Genomic DNA, 20,699 nt, shown 5'->3' on the forward strand with positions numbered 1-20,699 from the left:
GGCAGCCTGCACAGAAATTTTGCTTAACGGTTGCCACCAATTTGATTTTAATTAATTTTTATAATGAAATGTTTTTAAAAGATTTGATTATTTGATTGTTGTTAGCCGCCCTGAGCCCGGCTTCGGCTGGGGAGGGTGGGATATAAATAAAAATTATTATTATTATTATTATTATTATTATTATTATTATTATTATTATTCAGTGTAGCGCTAAGGAGATCATCCCATCAGTACAAGCATGTCTGCTTGCCTGCCAGAAAGATTTCTCCTCTCCATGTGCCGATCTGGGGGTTATCCCAACCCTCCAGAGCAGATTTGGCATGGATGGAGGAAAGGGGGAAAGTCCCATTGTTCTAGTGGGAATCCTAGCACAACAACTGAATATGCGGCCTTAAAATGGTAACTAGGCCCTACTGTATGGTGCCGTTAGGAGCACTAGGTTGTTATTGTTGTTAAATGACTGCCCTGCAGGGTCTCCAACAGCTTCCCAAGAATGTTAGGTGCTGCCACTGGCCCTCAATTCCTGTTGCAGCAACAGAAAACTGTGATCCCCATAGATGGCCTTTAACCTCATATCTAACTCAGTGCACACATACACCTGTGCTGATGCTGAACCTTGTTCACTGGAGGGCTGTTCTATTCTTCCAATGAACTGAGAGCAGCATACATACTGATTATTCAGTTTTATCTTCACATCAATTCAGTGGTGGGTGGTAGGACAGAAGGCAAGGAGCCCAACAGTAGGTGGCATTAGAGTCAAATACTTATAGTTTTGTCCCCATCCTCCTCCCTGCTGATTTGTACAAGGACAACAATGAGACTATGTCTTGGCTCTCCCTCTCTGATGAGGAACTATAATTCATGACTCCATTTTTTCCCTTGAGGCTTTCCCCCAGATTAAAATGGTATCTAAAGCAAGTTACAGGTTGGGATGACAATGTCACAAAGGTTATAAGGGGGTGGGGGTAGGCGAGTGCATTGATTCCCCTCTGTAGGTCTTTGCCAGTAGAGGAGAGGATTGCTGGTGGAGAAATTGCTCTTCAATGCTAGAGGCCCCAAACTTTGCCCAAGCAGGTGGTAAGCTGCTACTAGCAGTTCTGCCACTGACGTGAGAGGATAGTAAGCATTCAGTAGCGTGTGGAAATGGGGTATTTTGTGAAGACAGCCACATGCGAACCCTGCCGATACCCCCAAATTCTTGGTCCCCTCAGCTATGCCAGCCTAGAGTAGGGCCTAGGAAACACTGTTTCCACCCCCCAGTTTGCAAAACTGGGGTTCTAATTTGCTTAAGAAAGAAAAACAAATCCTACTCACCCACCTTATGATATGCTGCTTTCAGGTGCAGAAGTGAATGGATTCCCCACTCTGTTCCTGCATAGTGCTCTGTTAGTGGATGGGGGAGGAATTTGCTTTGGTTTATAGTTTAATGTGGAGCTACCTAATTTTCACTTCCCAAAACAACTTGTGGACTGAAACAGAGCTATTCCATTCCCCCCGCCTGAATTTTGTGATGCAGTTCTCCAGCAACAGCAACAAATGTGTACTAAGATGCATGCAATAGGGGAAAGTGTGCATACAACTGCATATATTAGTGAAAACAAGCAGAAATGCATTCTATCAGGGGAAATTGCTTGCAAAATTGTGTTTATTAGGCAATGTTGGATACAAAATATGTATATTAGGAGAAATGTGCATTTAAATGTTGATGAATTTTCACAAGGCGTTTTAAATAAACAATCTGATGTGGAAATGTGACAGACTGAGCTTAATATTGCAAAACTGAGAACTGAAGTTGACAGTTCTGTCTATTACTATCTTTCTTGGCAGTCCTATACTGGTGGGGCTTCCTTTTGAGTAGACATGCATAGGATTTCACTGTACAATACCATACTCCAATACTTTGACTTTCTGAAGGACTGCCTGCTTTCTACACTACTCATGAGCTGCGGTTTTCTCCTTCTCGGCTTGTGGTTTTTGCAGAGGACAGTCATGATGGAACTAACAAGTGGTGTATTGAACAAACAAGGAAGGGAAGACATTCATTGATTCCAATTGTCTGTCATGAATATCACCAGGAAACGTTCCTATGAATATTATCAAGGCATGTTTCATCCCCTAATTGATCTTTCAGAAAGATCAAATTAATATCTTGTCTAACTATGATGAGCCTTATCAATTGAGTGATTGCCAATATTAAAAGGGGGGGGAGGAGAGGATTAATTTTTTCTGTCCTTATTAGCTTAAAGTACTTATGGCCTAAAATCAATCAGATCATAGACTGAACAATGGTATTTTTGGCAAAACTATCAGTCAGGATTTAGCTGTTGCAATATTATACTATACAGATTTGTGTAGTGGAGGAAACATAATATAATATAAGCTTGTAAAGCCAAACACTCACATGTTTAAACAATTATCTCCGAGATGAATAGAGACACACTACTTTGGTTTAGGAAAATGTAAATATAGTTTATTTTTTCATGGATGCACCCCCTCCCCACTCCAAGAAATATCAAACATTTCATTGAAGCTCTTTTTGCTATGCAAAATTCATTAGCAATGTAACCAAAAGACAATCCCCATCAAGTTTCAAATGTCCTTTTTGGGCAAAATCCAACAGCAAGCTAGAGATGTGCAGAACCACCCCCCCAGGAATTTCTCTATCAAACTTTTCTTGTTGCCTTACGTTGAAACACCTCAAAAGCTGAGATAAGGAAATACCTGCAAATTGGCAAAATTTCAGTTGTAACTGTATGTTCAATTATAGCCTTTTAGGATCTTAGTGCTATTTGTTTTATTTTCCTTTACTATACTGTTCTCAAACTGTACAGTAATAGTAAAAAATAGTTTGAAGCAACTAGCCTCCTAGATATAACAATCTCCCGAGTATTTTGGCATCTTGAATGAAATGGGATCATGTTTATTTCTATATTAGTCTTCCATTTTTTCCACATTACTCATGTTCTTTTTTTGATGTGCTCAGGAGGAATTTATGTGATGTGACCTCTTGATCCTTAATGTAAACTGACAAATTTATTGTAACCTTAGATATTGATGCAAAGCAAATAACTAAATTCAGAATGCTAGTGTTAGCATAACCACTAGAATGAAGAAGTATAGGCAATAAAATTCAGGGCAGGCATTTAATTTATTAAACTGCAACACTTGTTCTATCAGCATTTTATTTTAAAGGTAGACTTTACCTTTAAAAAGAGACAGGGAAGATAGTAAAATCATTAAGTTCTTTTATGTATTTCTAAACAGGGATGGCTTGCAATTGGTGTGGTCTGTTCATTTGGATCAAAGAGCTGTCATATTTTAAATTTAATAGAGAACATAAATGGAGGAGCTTGTAATCAAGAAAGCTTGATTTTTTAAAATTGCTGATGGAAAGCCCTTTATTGGCATGTTAACACATCTCTTTAGGCTGGTTAATTACTACCATGCGGAATAAGAGAAGGTTAGTTCATTGGCTAAAAGCAGATATGCTTTTAATTTAAATAATTATGTACCGACTTTGGCCTGTTCATTCCACTTGCTCATCTCACAAGGTAAGCAGTTAGATTTTATAGCACTGGATAGTAATCGATGTTGAGGGGCCTTCTGTATTGATCTCACCAAAGTCTTTGATCTAGTAATCACCAACTATCACTATCCTCCAGGCTCACCGCTATAGTATTACTATTCCCTGTTTTTTTAAAATATGCAAAATTACAGAGAAATGACCAGGCACTGAAATGGAGAAAGAGAGAGTTGGTTAGCCACCTGGGCACAGCTATTTCAATTTTAAAAACAGAATTATGTAAAATAATGTGTACCACTTACACCAATCGAAGCAGAACACAAAAAAGACATAAAGAAGGTAGTCATGTGCACAACAATATAATATAGTTGAATAATTGCTTATTGACTAAGTGGTGAATTTTTGAGCCATTCTTGAGAATGAATATGTGGTGAAGTCATTCAGGGTGGACAGCTTTTGAGCCTGAGGGTTGCATGCCATTAGGGGTCACATACTGGCTGTGTGCTGGGCCACAGCCTACAGTCGGAGGGTTTTAGCTTCTCTCCTCCCCACTCACCCTCACACCTCTTAACTCAGCCCATGGGCATTGGCAGATTCAAAATACCTTCTTTGTCTCCACCTTCTTCCTGATGATTGACCATAGGAATCTATGAAGAATGTGCAGATAGGTGTGTTCTGCAATTGTTCCCAGTGGTGTATTAACTGGGCTGTGGGGAAGGTGTACTCTTATCATATACCTCCCGCATTCTCACTGCCCAGCTAATTTGGCACTGGGAAGAGGTGAAAGGTTTTTGATATGCTCCTCAGCAATTTCCAGCACCAAATAACTGGAGAGAGGGGAGGAGCCTGTGGGCCAGAAGCAGTCTGGAAGTGTGAAAGCCACGTAAAATGCAGTTATGGTGTCATCTTGCCCCCCAGCTCATCTGGCCACCTGCCCTTTAGAGAAATACTTTTGGAATACTGGATCTAGAAATGCAGCTACTTTGTGAATTTCCCTTCAGGTCCTCTAGAATCAGGGCAGGTGCACTATGCTTGGGTTATGCTTCCCAAAGCATACCTGCTGATCTTCAAATGGAATGACTCTTTGTATTTTTGAAAGTGCATTTGGATCCAGCAGAGGCCATCACTCCATGAGCTGGATGCAGAGGCGTAATGTGGGTTGCCAGTGCCGGAGGTGGGGCAGGTGTTGTGCCCCCCGCCCCGTGGACTGGGAAGCTGGGGTGGAGCTGTGCTCTAAGGGGAGGGCACACAGAGTCCACACAGAGGGTCAATGGAGGCCGTCTCCGACAGACTCCTCACTGCCTCTCTCCCTGTCTACTAGACTAACCTGCCCACCACCACGCTTCAGCTGCCAGGGCTCCTTGCTGGAGCCCCAGCCCCAGAGAACGCAGCTGTCCTCCTCCCACCTGCCTCACTCCCTTCTGATCCCAGTGGAGCATCTTGCCTCTCCTTGATGGACGATGGCGGTGCTCTTCCCCACCCTTCCTCTTAACCAGCCCAGGGGCAGGGGGCACGCACACATCTCATCGCTGGCCATGAAGAGAAAGAGAAGGAGGCATTGCTAATGCCCCAGCCCTGAAGGCTTGGCCCGGGTGCAGCTTGGCTTGCCTCCCAGTGGCTCCAGCCTCAATGAGGGAGCCTGTTGTGTGGGCGTCTGGTTGTGACCCCTCCAAAATGTGCACCCGGGTCAGTGATCCCTCTCCCACCCCCACACTACGCCTCTGGCTGGATGCTTCTTTAGGCAGAAGGGGCGGGAATTTTCACTAATACCGTCTGTCCATGTGGTATCACTTTCCACGCCGTTTGAGAGGAAGCCCCAACCTTCTGGAGAAGGTTGTCAGGGGCATAAATGACTGGAGCAGAAAGTCCTCCCCTTCTTTCCACCCACAGAACCATCTTGTGTGTGAAGTTTCACAAACTTTGGACTTAACCCTTCGTGAATGGTTTTTAAGGAATGTTGCAATGTTATTGAAAATTAAGCAGGTGCAGATCTGTTCAGAGCCTAAATGGAAGACCACACTTGTTTTGGTTCTTATTTAAAAGATTCATAGCCTCTGTTCATCAGTCATGATGCTCGGGCAGGGCATAAAGTAAACTACACAAGAAATGTATGCACAAATGACAATAACTCAATAACCAGCTGCTTTTCATTTCACTCCTCATGCCCTCAAGATTCTACAGTTTTACTTGCGCATTTCTCTTTAGTTATCTGCATCTTCGCACAAAGTATGCTGTTCATTAGCCATTCCCAAGTACACACTAGATGGCAGAGGCTTGAATGTCTATCGGTCATGCTGCAGGCCTAAGGTAATCTGTGCCTGAAGATATTATATCAGACTACTTTATCTTTTTTAAAAAAACAAACACAAAAGCAGGCATTTCTGTGTTCTCACAGTATTTCAAGCACTTCAGTGGAGCTCTGTAATAAATCTTGTTGGATCCCTCCCTTTTTTCTTCTTAAGATGAAATACCAATCATACCAAGTAGTTTGCCAAATTTTCTTTATAATACAAAATTTGAAAAATGAATTATATGCACACTTTCTGCAAAAGAAAATAATAACATGAAGGGCAGGGTATTTGTGTCTTAGTCCTTGGAGTTAAAAATCAACAATCTACCCTAGACTCCCAGTATAACACACAAGCATTTAGCTACCTAAGTCCATTAATGCTAATGGCTTCATGCTTTTTCTTTTATTCATCACCAAACTGATAACACTTGGTCAGCTTTTTATCAGCCTGAAATATTGACAGTAGAATGAGGTTCTTCCCTTAGCCAGACTATACCATTATCTTGTTCTTATAACTTAAGCCATCCTGAAAATGCTGTTACAATGAATTTATTACAACAAATATAAAGAGCCATAAAGTGGCACTGGGTTCTTTGCAGCTGCTGTGATTTATAATCATTGGGCATGACCCAACCAGCCATATTTAATCCCATTAATTTTGCTTATTTGGAAGTTAGTGGGACTTAAAACAACTTATTTTTTGCCAGATTGTGCCCTTAGATTTTTTATTTTTTTATTTTAATTATCAAGTACTCAATAAGGACATGAATATTTTTATGTTGATGGGTCCCTGTAAGTGACCCATTTTTTTCTGGATAAACATTATGCTGGTTTGCCAGGAATATGGCAGAATTTTGTTTGGATTCTCATTTTTCTTAACCTTTTATTATGATAACATTGACATTAATCTACACACTTTGTAAATAATAGCACAGTCAGTATTAAAGGGTATGTAGGATGCACCTACTCTGAGCCAACACTAACACACTATGTTAGGGTGCCCTTTAAAACAATACAAAAGGTTTAGTTGATGCAATGTATCTTATAGAAATAGGCCAATGTAATCCTATTCAGTCGATCCTATTTCCGTTTCCCTAGCTGCCAATATGCATCCAGTTCAAGTTACTGCTGCATAGCTACAAAGTCCTTCATGGCCTGGTCCCACATATCTTGAAGGGTGCTTCTCTCCATGCTGTCTTTAACCCCTGCTCCAAGCAAGATGTTCACATGAAGTGACTCTGTCGTAGTGAGAAGCTGAGCCTTTACACAACTTGCCCAAAGTTATGGAATGAATCTGCTCCTATATCCACTATTTCCTCTCCCTATTGGCCTTAAAACCCCTTTACTGGGAATATAATGGTTCAACTGGCTAGTTTTGTTATCGGCCCTATTTTTTCGTTCATGTTTTTTTGTCAGTGTTCACCATATTGAGCACTGTAAGTAATAATACTAATAGTAATAGTAATAGTAATAATAATAATAATAATAATAATAATAATAAGCCACACTTCCCAGACTGACTTCTTCTTTTTTTAAGATTATATCAAATAACAGTGATATTTGATAACAGCTATTCAAAAGGAATAGCTGCTCCCTTTTGTTTCCACTAGCTTCTCCCCTCTGTTTTGCCATACAATAGTTTGCACAGGCAAACAGCAGACATTTCTTTAGGTTTTCAAAGGGCCTTTCCACACCTACCTACCCCTGTGTGCATGTGCCTAACTTCGAGATTTACTGAGTGGAGGAACATCATAGTATGTAATGCGTAGCTTAGTATCGTATCCACCCCGTGGGCCTGGTTCTGTTGTGTGATTACTCTGCTCAGTAATGTGTGCTCAAGTATGCACTGCAGCTTGAGTCGCAGACGCACATCGGAGGAGGATGACTGATGGATCTCCGCAGGGGCAAGGCTGAGAGGGGAGACGCTCCGGCTGGGGCTGAGCCAGCTGGCTTTTCGTCCCCCGGTTCTGACAGTGACTATAGGCATAGAACCATAGCTGTCAACCGTCCCTTATTTGGTGGGAAACTCCCTTATCCCAGTGCCGTTTCCCGCTGCTGTCCCGGATTGATGATGTCCCTTAAATTTCCTGGGTTTCATGCTCGCCCAGCTTGGGAGGGAAGCAGTGGCTCGGGGTCCTCCACCTCGAGAGAGCGCGCGCACGAGCTGCTGCGTCTCTGTCTCTCCCTTTTCCCCCTCAGTGGCGCGTCGTGAGGAAACGGGTGGCGGTGGGCAGGCAGGCAGCCCCTCTCTTGCGAGACTTCCGCCGCGCTGCCAGGGGAAGCCAGAGGCAGCGGCAGCTGAGGAGGCTGCCTGAGGGAGGAGGAAGAGGAGGGGATGGGGAGGGACGCAGAAGGGTGGTGCTTCAGTGCCGCAACCGCTTCATGCTGGGCTCGTGGGCAGCGTGGGCGAGAGTCTCTCTTCCTCCCTCTCTCTCGGGCAGGGAAGGGCTGATGGAATTCCTTGCGGCAGGACGACGGCAGCCCCGACGTGCTGCTTAGCATAGCCTCCAACCAGTACAGCATCTTAATGTAGTGATTTCCCCCTCTGCATCCCTTTCATAACTCTATTTTTATAAATCATTTGTCCATCCATAGTTCAAATTTTTACTACAAGTTTTATGTCAATCCTACCAATGTATGTAACTCTTTACAATAGCTTTTCAACTAAATTATAAACTTTCCCCATTCTTTATTAAAGAGGTCCTCTTCCTGGTTTCTAATTCTGCCTGTAAGCTTTGCCATCTCAACGTCGTTCATGAGTTTTGTCTGCCACTCTTCTTTGGTCGGAGTTGTAGACCCTTAGGATCATCTAGTCCAACCCCCTGCAAAACACAGGCAGTGGCAGCAAAAGCAGCATGGCTCCATCAGTGCCAGATTTCTGTATAAGCTAAGCAAAATCCCTTATTTTGGCTGCTGATCCCTTATTTTCGAGGCTGCTGGTCCCTTATTTTCAAATCTATAAGTTGACAGCTATGCATAGAACTTTTCTCAGTTCAGGCAACTCATCTTTAATGTGGAAAGGAAACCTCCAGACTTTCTAATAACAGAGATGTGTGACCAAGGGTGCAGACAGTCAGCTGCAAATTCATTCATAAAAACATTAGATTAAACAGAAACTATAACATTGTAAGCATGGAAAGGTCCTCAAACAGGGAGCAGGCATTGCTTCATTGTCATAGGATATTAGGAGTGTAATCTCATACCCAACAGAGATTTACTCTGCTTGCAGTCTCCATCTTGGAAAAGCTGATTTATAGCTGCAACATCCAGCCTATTTTACTGTTAGGTTTTTCTCTGGGCTGCATCAATAGGAGTATAGCATCTAGATCAAGGGAAGTAATAGTGCCACTGTATTCTGCTCTGCTCAGACCTCACCTGGAGTACTGTGTCCAGTTCTGGGCACCACAGTTCAAGGAGGACACTGACAAACTGGAACGTGTCCAGAGGAGGGCAACCAAAATGGTCAAAGGCCTGGAAACGATGCCTTATGAGGAACGGCTAAGGGAGCTGGGCATGTTTAGCCTGGAGAAGAGGAGGTTAAGGGGTGATATGATAGCCATGTTCAAATATATAAAAGGATGTCACATAGAGGAGGGAGAAAGGTTGTTTTCTGCTGCTCCAGAGAAGCGGACACGGAGCAATGGATCCAAACTACAAGAAAGAAGATTCCACCTAAACATTAGGAAGAACTTCCTGACAGTAAGAGCTGTTCGACAGTGGAATTTGCTGCCAAGGAGTGTGGTGGAGTCTCCTTCTTTGGAGGTCTTTAAGCAGAGGCTTGACAACCATATGTCAGGAGCGCTCTGATGGTGTTTCCTGCTTGGCAGGGGGTTGGACTCGATGGCCCATGTGGTCTCTTCCAACCCTATGATTCTATGATTCTATGATTCATTGGAAAAGAGAAAAGGAAAGGGAAACTTAATGCTGCAGTCCATTGAAAATAATCAGTTTATGAGGCACAGTAAAACAAGGAGGAAGGTCACTAACTACTGTATTGAGAGAGTTTAGATGTGCAAGTTATGTAGCTGAATCATCATCAGAAAAAAATGCATCTGTATTTGATTTAAATGTGATCAGAAACTTGAAGGGCTTTTTCTTTTTCATTAGATTTTCACAGTCCCCATACCAAATAGTTTTCCACACAAAAGTTTGGTGAGTTTATTTATTCTGAGTGAAGCAAACTGTTTTATGTCTCTACTGAAGAAGGTCACTGTGTCAAGAATAATTAGGGGAAATGGCACTGCAAATACTACAGGATGAAATATTGTATATTTCTTACTTTCAATTATTGCCTCCTTGGTAGAATCATTAGCATTTGGCAGATTTGTTGCTGAGTTTGTTGTTCTGCTTTGAAAGTTTGGGATAGGCTAGATGTAGCTTGATCTTCCTGCACTTCTGTCATGACTTGCAGTTCCTACTGAATTTCTTCCTTGATTTTTGCTGACCTTTTGCTTTGTCTCATTGTAGTCTGATCAAATAACTTTTCAGGTTTAGTTTTTCTTAAACTTGTGACTTCACGTCTCCTTTAATTAGGAAGGGCCGTGCTGTACAGGAGAATGATAGAAGGCAAAACTAAGAGGTTCAAGGAAAATTTATTTGCAAGCTAGTGAGGAATTTTGGAAACCAGTTCAATACATTTTTTTTTTTGAGTCCCATTGGTTTTCCTTCCTCATGATTCTATGCTTTCACTTTGGCTTATTATCTGTCTCAGATCACTCCTAATCTTTTATTCACTATGTGCTTAGCCTAATCAATAAGCAGCCTCACTCACTGCAGAATTTCTACTTTATGTATGCTTTCAACTCTTCCAAATTGTAACGTGTCCAGATTCTGCCTTGGCTGGAGTACTTGTTGTCTAAATTTGTCATGTTTCAGATCATTACACTGACTTTAATTTTGATGTATTTGTATTTTACCCAGCTCTAGTCTTGGTCTTTCCCCCTCAGTTAGTTTAATTACTTTTTGCCTGGGCAATGTTTGTATTACTAAAGCCATTATTAAACACAGGTTTACGCTGAGCCTAACAATGGAAATCAAAGAGATCACCAATTAGTTATTTGGACGACTTCAAGATGGGTTAAGTCCCTTACAGTTTAAGCTCTGTGAATATTATGAATAAGAAACTGTTTATTTCATGTAGCTTGCTTAAATTATCTCTTACCATGGGATAAACAACACTGACTCTAACCTCTGCTTTTTTTTAAAAAAAAGAGGGAATGAGAAGTAGAAGACCAACAATTCTAGAAACTAGAAAGAAAAATTCCTTTTGACTTGCTTACATATCTCATAAGTGTATATGTTTTACATTAGTGCTATATTTTACTGAAGTTCAAAGTTCCACAGAAAAGCATATTCTAGTTGTATCAGGTTGCCACTGAGGTCCAATCCTGGCAAGATAAGTCTAGTGCACCTGAGGCAGAAGACAAATGTCACAGTCACACCACACATTTAAAGCATTATTATGCCACTTTAACAATCATGGCACAACCCAAAGATTCCTGGAAACTATAGTTTGTTAAGGTGTTGAGAGGTGTTCGGAGATTCCTCATGGAGCAACTGTTCCCAGCCATCCACATAATGCACCGCAGTAATCCAGGCAGGATGTTACCAGAGTCCAACTTTTCTCTCACAGCTACTGAAATGGTCCTGTGAAGATATCCTGTGTTGTGAATAGGGAAGGGCAGATCAGGCTTAAGTTGGTCCATGTCTTTTTCACACATAACTGATAGGAAGTCTGTTTCATCCCATTTTCGAGTGCTTAAATTCTCAGTTATAAAATTGTATACATTTTCAAGAGGTAGGTCACTTTATCCTTCCTTCCTTCCTTCCAGATTATAAAGTGGTTTGATATATATATATATTCCTTCTTTACAAGTTCACAGTGCTTGGAGAATCTAGAAAGCACAGCACAGTACATTGTGGTTTAAAAATGTTTGTGAAAATGCTCCAGGAAACGAAAAGTCCATTATTACAGGAGGTCCGGAACTAACACAGATCTGGTAGGAAAAAATGCTGGTGACTTCCATGGGCACATGGGGGCAGCCATCTTTTTTTCCGTACAATTATCCACAAAGGGACAGCTCATAAAGATATTTGGCTGCTTCCTGGAGCTTTTTCACAAGCATTTCAGCTTGTGCAGCAGTTTAACACTTTCTAGCTGCTCCAAGCAGCCTAAAGCTGTAGAAAAGAAGAAGAAGGGGCGGGAAGACAGAGAGGGTCCTTGGGCAAACTGTAACAACACGAACAACAACAATAATAAAGCAGATGGACTATGCAGTGAAAGGTTTGTAGAACTGTGGACTAATTTGCATATATACTTTCCAACCTGCAATGACCCTGAGCGGTACAAATCAGGTATGTTTGTTTCAAAAGGTGGAGCATATAAAATCCTCAAGCTTCCCTAGTTATGAAGTATTCTTGAGTGGTACTATTACTGGCTGTGCAGGACATTTGCCCATGAAATGTTATTTCTGTGACCTATGCATCCTGTCCAATTGGTAATGATTGCATATGTCATTCATATTTCGAGATAAGTAAAAATATATATTGGTTTTAGGCACTCTGGCTGTATCTGAGGATGCAGTTTATATAATATAAAAACGTTGATAATTAACTGCATTATTTCACCCCCACTCTCTTGATATGTTGGAAATTAGATGCATGAAGAGTACCAACCTTCACTTTACAGATGGTCCATGAAATTAGGCCAGGAGAAGTTAAATGACTTGACTAATGTTCTACGCTGTGTCTGTGGCAGAACTTGGTGCAGAATCCATCTCTCTTAATTTACAATCCCTAACCACTAGCCATTGTTCTCTTCCTAAACAAAACATCATTCAGGAGCTAGGAGGGGAAAGTGCTTCTAATACATCAAATCTTATCAAATGACTCTAAACTTATCTCGCCTTTGTTTTCACCAAGGTTTGCTGTAAATCTTCTTAACTAGAGAGCAACAGGACTGGTGTCCTTGCTAAAAAGAGAAGATTGATTTACTATATTCATACAGAGGCAGGCAGCTGCTTCCAGTGGGTACATAATAATGAATGTAAGCCTGTAGACACTTAAGAAAGTCTTAAAGATTGGATGATGTTATAAATGTTTGTATAGTAGAAAAACTGAAAAGGCTTTATCCCCAATGTCTGTTTTGAATAACTGTGCAAAAAAAGCCCCTTTACACTATCTTAGAGGTTTCTTATTCCTCAAATACTCTAATTGATTGCTCATTGGGCTCAGTCAGCCCAAAGTAGAGAGAAACTTTGTACAGACATCATTAGTTTTTCTCCATTTAAAGATTAATCATGAAGAGCTCTGGCTCTTTAATTCTGTAATTTGTATATTTAATGGGCTGCTGCAGAATCTATGACAGTAATTAGCATAGCCTGAAAACTCATTAATACGCAACAACATGATTAATGCAACATTAATGCAAACATGACTGAAGTTATTTGGGTTATGTAGTAAGAAGATTAAAGCTAAAATGTCCTGTTTGTTTTACCAGTAGTGGGTATAATGGGGTGGCAAAAAAAATAAAAACAGGTATCAAATTTGTCACTTTAACATAACAGAATGTACTTGAGTCTAAATCAAGATGATTTCCTTGATCCAGAATGATAGGATGTATAGAACACCATTCCTTTGGTCCTTTTATTAATTCCTTTATTCAGCCACCCACCCACATTCAGATTTGTTTACAATTCTTTTTCTTTACCCTATTTAGATTGACCTCCTTTAGCTTCTGGTTGCTTTGAGATATTGCAACGATAATAACGGGGGCAGGGGGGACTAATTAGTTTATTATATTTTTCAAATCTGCCCCAGATCACAGTTACTACTTTAAGAAAGTATCACAAAGTATCGCTTATGAAAGGAGCCTCAGTGTGAAAGTCAGGAATCTCCGTCATCCGGTCTCCCCAGGACCTTAGCCCACCCCATTCACTTGGGTTCTCCAACTCTCAGGAAAGCCTTTGGGAGGGTTTAGCAGATGGAGCATGCCAAAAGTCATCTCATGACAGCCCCTTCTGATAGTACTTTTCTGAATCCAACCCAAGGAGTTTTAGGAATGTTCCTTTTTCTGCTACCAGCAGAGTTAAGTTGGCTATATTTGCACTACTATCAATTTCCCTGAAAAATCACTTGTTCACTGTTCCTAAAGATAGTTGTGTTGCAGAAGGCATCGTACCCCTGGGTCGAAAGTAAGGCTACATAGTTTTTCATCTTAGAGCCATCCAGCAAAACACAGAAAGTGTATGACAGTGTGATGTGGAAAGTTGAGAACAATGAAGAGAATAGAATAAAATAAAATATATGAAATCAGTAGGTAATTGAGACACTCAGTGGCTCAGCAAGCTGTAGGAAAGGGCTGGAAAAATATATTAAAGAGACCTTTCACCATCCAGCTCTAGCCTTTATTTAATATAATAATATTCAAAGCTTCTCAATTAAGGGTCCAGCTATATATTACAGGTACCATGTGGCAGCTCCTTGATAGAGATCTAATGTGGTTTCTGTAACATATATGCTGGCAAAGCAACGCTGATAGAAAGAGAGCACTTTCAAGAGGATCTTACTGAATCACATGACGCATCTGCACACTGCAGCCGGCACACTAATGTGTCACGATACACCATTTGGAAAGCTCTGCAATAGACCAATGGCTCAAAACTTGATGTTCTTAGAACATGACATGCCACACCAGTATCATTACCAAACGCACTAGTACAAATACTGTCAAGAGTTTAGGTATTATTTACAGGACTGTCAGGCAATTACTGAAGCTGACTCTTTTACCTTGTGTCTCTTATTAGTTGTTTTAATGTTGGTTTTTATGTATTTTTAATCTGCCTTCAATATTTTAGTAGCAATCAGTTTTAAAAAGGTAAATATATGTAAAGGAATACTCAGAAATTAAGTAACCATGACATCGCCCTGAGGACAAATTTCTCTGTTTTTCCCTCCAGTTCTCCTTTTTCTTTGTGCCACCCCTAGCCCTCTGAAATGCCACCTAAACACTAAAGGAGATTTTGATTATATCCCCTGTTATGTTTATTCAAAGTCAATTGTTGCATAGCTCTGAACAGCTACTTTAATAGCATGATTGATGTTCATTATCTCAAGTGAACGTCTTAATATTTGTGAGTACACTGTGATGCACTCGGTGACAACCTGTGGCATGATTAAAGTCTGTGGGTCAAAGGATATTGCTTGTGGCGTGAGGTAATTAGTAGCCTTATGTAATATGAATACGTGTTGCAGTTATGATTCTTTAATTTTTCATAATAGTTTCTGTCTACACAAAGAGCTTCCCATTACTTATTATTTTCTGCCTGGCAAAGGAAGGGAAAAAATGAATGTGAAGAAGTTGATTCATTTGCTACAGCTGGGTAAAACCCAATAAATTAGCCAGCTCTGTGTTTAATGTGCTAAGGGGGAACCACAAGGATATGCGTATGAGTAGATAGGAAGTTAGAGCACATTGTTAATCATAACTGACCTTGTTGAAAACAGCATGGAATCCCACAAATAATTTTAATATTCGTCACAAAAGTGCCAAAATTGTGTCAATAAAATCCTCATCAAATGCTTACTTTTCACTGTCCTCCTAAGTACATGCTTTTTCCTGCCTAGCAGCCATAATTGTAGACAAGGCCAGCCCAAGACATTTTGCTGCCTGAGGCGGAGCAGCAAATTGCATCCCTTGCTTCATGTCAAGGCACATAGTACTATCCAAATCCAGTCAACTTCTTTTGACACCTGAGGCAGAAAATTTGCCAAGTGTTTATTCTCCATGACAGTAAAATACAGTGTGGGGTTCTTTGTACAAAGGCTTACATTACTTCCTAGAGTAACCATCTCAGGTTATGGGGTCACATGGTCACTCTAGGAGGTCCTGCCAGGATGTAAGCCTGTGTACAAAGAGCCCCCAGTCTTCCATTTTGTACATTTAATAAGGCAAGTGTAACACACACACTTGCCTCTAATGGAATTCCTTCAAAGTTCTTCCATTCTCCAAAAATGAGGGAGAAGAAAACACCACTTTTGTGGAAAGGGAAGACTCATTAAAATATGAGGTGGAGTTTGACACAGCATAGGAATAAACCATCTTTATTAGTGGTAGGAGGAAAGGTAGAGCAGATGGAAAAGTGAACTTCATCTTTCATGAGGTACATTTTTAGAAAGCAACACCTGAGCAGGTAATTTTTCTAGCACATTCAGAACTCATGTTAATTGCATCATGTGCTTCAAGTGCACATATTTCCCCTGGTCCCCCTGGATAGTAGTTCTGGCTTTTTTTTCTTATCAGACACATTGATTTCTATGAATGCATGAAAAACTGAGAGGTAAATAATATCCTTTTATTTCTAACCAGGCATTAAAGTGAGTTTCAGAACTAAGGAACTTGATGGTCTAATTCTTTTCTCCGTGTCACCTGGGAATCAAGAGGAATATATTGTACTTCAGTTGCAGAGGGGACGTCCTTACTTTCTCTTTGATCCTCAGGTATAGTAAATTTGCCAGTCTCAAAAGCATTTTATGCCTTTTAATGATATGATTTTTCTTCTTTTTCTGCTTATTAATTAATAGGTTAATGGGTTCATTTAAATTGTAGTGAAGTTTGTTAGAGGACAGAAGTTTAAAACCTATTGTTTCTCTGGCACTGAATTACTAATAAGTTACGAAGTCAAATTGAGTTAAATTTCTGCATTAAAATTGTTTGGACCCCATGAAATACTGACACTAAGATTGTATAATTCAAGATCTTTGTGGATGCAGACAGAACTTCAGTAATATAATCTCAAACTCTGCAAAGCTGACAACACTCCTTTTAAAACTAGATTATCTAATGAAATAAAAAACTGTTTATTATGTAAAAATAACACAAATGCCAGTATTGCCAGTATTTTTTTTTTAAATGTATGTATTAAAAAGTGTACATGCTAATTCAAATATAAGTTTGGCAGAAGAAAAATAAACCTATGATTAGACAGCCTAGGAAGAAACTTTGAAAAGAAATGAGAATAATGTGGATTTTGAATATATTACATATATTAAGGGCTTTCATGTGACTGTGTCACCAGTGTGAAGTACAGCATGTCTTTTTTTGCTGCCAGTGTGTGGCAAGAATTCTGGAAGCATTCCTGAATATATTGCTCTGTGAGCTGCACTTGTCAAAGTGTAGGGACCAGACCAGACCAGTTAAATGCAGATTAGATTTAGGCTTATTGTTCCCCATACGCAAAAAATGGACAAAAAGGACAAGTCATGTGGCATCGTAAAAACTGACAAATACACTGTGATGTGAAGTTTCATACCAACATAGGAACTTTTCTGCTAGTCCATCATCTAATTTCCAACAATAGGATGGCTAGCAAGTTAATTAATAAGCCAATTTAGCAATATTACAGTGGTTTATTATTATTGGAAGCTAAGACCTGCCTCTTGTTACCGTATTTGTTCCTGGCGTATGATATAGTCCTTACATCAGTCTTGCATGGAGGCTACAGGTTACAGTTCCAGGATTGATGAGGCCCTGGGCATGGTGTGTTCTGCTGCACCAGAGTGTATTTTTTTTTTAAGAGGCACAGGGCAAGCATCAACATTGGACTTTGCCAGGGAACAGCTAAAGCCCTGGCAGCTGCTTAAGGACACCAGATGCTGACTCCGGTCCTGACTTTAGTAGATACATAATGGGCTTGAAGACCAACTATGAAAAGCTCCCAAAGTCTTTCCCAGTGCAGTTTCTATCACCACTGTCCTGCTCACCATCCTAATGGGTCTGATGAACATGCATCACAAGATTGCAGGTATGGGCAGAAAAGCCACTAGGAAGAGTAGGGTGGAAATAAAAGATGTAGAGAGCCAGGCAGAATTTGGGGGGCTGGAAGTAGGAAGAAAGGCTGAGGAATGCCCATGTAGAGCTAGCTGGGGCAGAGAGGAAGCAACTTTGCATCCAGGCAAGTGGTGTGGCTGCTGGAGACTGAAGTCAGGCTTGTTAGCCTGGGGAAGAGGTTTAAGCCAACATAAACCTCCAGCCTTGCATTCTCCCAGGAAGGCCCCTGGCAAGCGAGGCAATGGCAAGTCTCAGGAACCCACTAGAAGGGCTGATCAAGCAGTTTGAAGGTACATCTCTTACCCAGAGGTCTGGATACATAGGGAGCTTCTAACCTGGAAGGATGAGGAGACCCTTTTCAGGAGGGCACCAAGAGGGAAATATATTAGACAGGACTAATATATGAGACCAACAAAGGTCCGTATAGTTAAAGCCATGGTTTTCCCAGTAGTAATGTATGGAAGTGAGAGCTGGACCATAAAGAAGGCTGATCACCGAAGAATTGATGCTTTTGAATTACGGTGCTGGAGGAGACTCTTGAGAGTCCCATGGACTGCAAGAAGATCAAACCTATCCATTCTGAAGGAAATCAGCCCTGAGTGCTCACTGGAAGGACAGATCATGAAGCTGAGGCTCCAATACTTTGGCCACCTCATGAGAAGAGAAGACTCCCTGGAAAAGACCCTGATGTTGGGAAAGATGGAGGGCACAAGGAGAAGGCAACGACAGAGGACGAGATGGTTGGACAGTGTTCTCGAAGCTACCAGCATGAGTTTGACCAAACTGCGGGAGGCAGTGGAAGACACGAGTGCCTGGCGTGCTTTGGTCCATGGGGTCATGAAGAGTCGGACACGACTAAATGACTAAACAACAACAATATATGAGAAGAATGCTAGTCCTTATCCACCTTCCCAGCCTCCCTGAGTTAGTTACTTGGGTTTACATAGACCAGGGGTGGGTGGGTGCAGGAAGGTGACATTTGTGCCTGAATGGATCAATTGTCAACCTGGACATCTAGATCCTGCTATCTGAGATCCAAATTGAGACAAAGCAGAACTTGAAGCAGTTGAGAAGGCACTCTGTGATGTCTTTGGAATTAGAAGAAATATTCTCTCCTGAAGAACCTTAGAAAGAATTGTTGCTGTTTTGTAGTGTTAGGGCTAGTGGAGCTATACATGCCCTGAGATCCGCTGGACTTTCTGTTGTGCTGTGTGAACACTTAGGATCTATAAAACAAGCTGTTCAACTGCATCTTGCCTTCAGTTCTTTCACTGGACTCAGAACATGATATGGAGGTGGAGCCTTCTGACATGGACACCCCATAGCAAGAAAATGAAACAGAAGCGAAACTTGTCCTTGGTGGCCTGTTATGTCTGTTGGTCTACCTTCTCTAGCCTCCTCTTTCCACAAATACATTTATTGATAACTCATCTTATTAGGAGTTTTCATCCCCCACTAGTGAACAGTTAGAGTTTTGGTGAGGAGACCATAGAAGTATCTAGAAAAGAATAACTTCTTCTTTTTTAAAAGTGTAGTTCCCTTTCCACCTGCACATAACTGGCATGAGAATGCAATGGTTTCCTCCTGGAGAGACCTGCTTCTTTCTATAGCTTTTTATAAGGGATATTCTTGTCCAAATCTTGCTTATCTCAGAATATTTAAATGTGATTACTATAGTTGAAATTCTTTTACTCCAAAGCAATTCCTATTAGAGCTGACAGCACTGTTACAAAGTAAATGGGTTGTGGACTGTAGTCATTCAGCTTTTAACATGTTACAGAAGCATTCAGATGACTGTGTCTCATATCTGCAGAGTGATTTTCTCCAACTTTTGACTCTGGTTGGCATATTCCCTTATGTAGCTTAAAATGTCAAAATTGTGTTGCTACAAATGTGATTTCTGATGAATAAAATAAAATGCTCCAGATTGTTGCCAAAACATATAAAGAATCACTTTTGTAGACACCTCATCTTTGGCATGCAGCATCGTTTGTAACAATTTTAACGCTAACTAAGTACACTTTGATGAGACAGCATTTAATAAAATGCTCATTAATTTCATCATTAGCAAGGGTATGCTAAGAAGTAAGCCAGTTTCTTATGTCACGCCCAATTAGCATCCCATGCTAGTAATCCCATTAGTATTGTTGAATTCACTAATGGAAAAACTAATGGGCATGCTACCAGGGCACATTAATTGGGCATGACACCAGTTCTGGTTTTAATTATTAAACTACGATAATGAAATGTGTGTTTGTAAAATATTAAAATGTTGAAATAGGGTGGAAGACAATAAAAAATAGTGTATGAAACGGAAAGCTTGTTGGCCTGTAAAATGCATTCTCGTGGGACAGAGAACTTCTCTGTATACCAATATATCAGACTGACGAAAAGCAGTAACTCTGATGAATACTTACTCTTTTTGAAAATAAGCACATATACCTTTTGAAAATGCTTAGGATTTTATCTCTAGTAATCAGTGTACTTGAGAAAAGAAGAGCTAGGAGGAAACAGGTCATTTAACTACTAAGTTACAGCTTTTATGTAGCAACATATTTTGTTTAAAAATTATATTATCATTGGTGTATCATTTATCTTGTATTTTAGACTAATATTTGGGCATCTTTGTCCAAGACACTCTTACTGTAGTGGCAGACATGAACAAATCTTAGACACAGGTCTGATTGACATAGCTGTATGATTGTTGATGGCTGCTGAAAATATCCTTGATAAAGCATCATGCACTGAATCTGCTGTTACTATTTATGTGCCATTCTAACTTTGACTACTGTGAAACATGTTGAGCGGCTTGATACTGGTTTGCCTTTCCACAAAGCTGTACATAATATGAATCTTAATTTGGCTATATCCCCAGATAATATATTTTATTGCAGTCTCCTTCATAAAGAACAAACACTAATTAAACAAGAAGTTCCCTATAACACACATTCATTCTAGAATGAATGCATGAGCACTGTCGTTGCGTTTTCCTGTTGTTTTTAGTATTGTGCTTACATCTGTTTTGCTTCCTACAAATCTAAAATTTATAGAGTTCATTT

At 40.5% G+C, this 20,699-nt stretch overlaps 1 protein-coding gene across 7 annotated transcripts in view; it reads left to right on the forward strand.

Annotated features, from left to right (window-relative positions):
* USH2A (usherin) overlaps nucleotides 1-20,699 on the forward strand; it is a 432,455-nt gene that overhangs the window by 107,104 nt on the left and 304,652 nt on the right. For all 7 annotated transcript variants that reach the window (XR_014545784.1, XM_083604668.1, XM_083604669.1 and 4 more), the window contains one exon: nucleotides 16,180-16,310. Coding sequence is in view for 6 of the 7 variants with exons in the window: in XM_083604668.1 (XP_083460794.1) it covers nucleotides 16,180-16,310 (131 nt within the window). In the remaining variant the exon portion in view is untranslated. The remainder of the gene's footprint in view (nucleotides 1-16,179; nucleotides 16,311-20,699) is intronic.

The sequence above is a fragment of the Podarcis filfolensis genome (genome assembly GCF_964270895.1).
Source record: "Podarcis filfolensis genome assembly, chromosome: 3".
Classification (NCBI taxonomy): Eukaryota; Metazoa; Chordata; class Lepidosauria; order Squamata; family Lacertidae; genus Podarcis; species Podarcis filfolensis.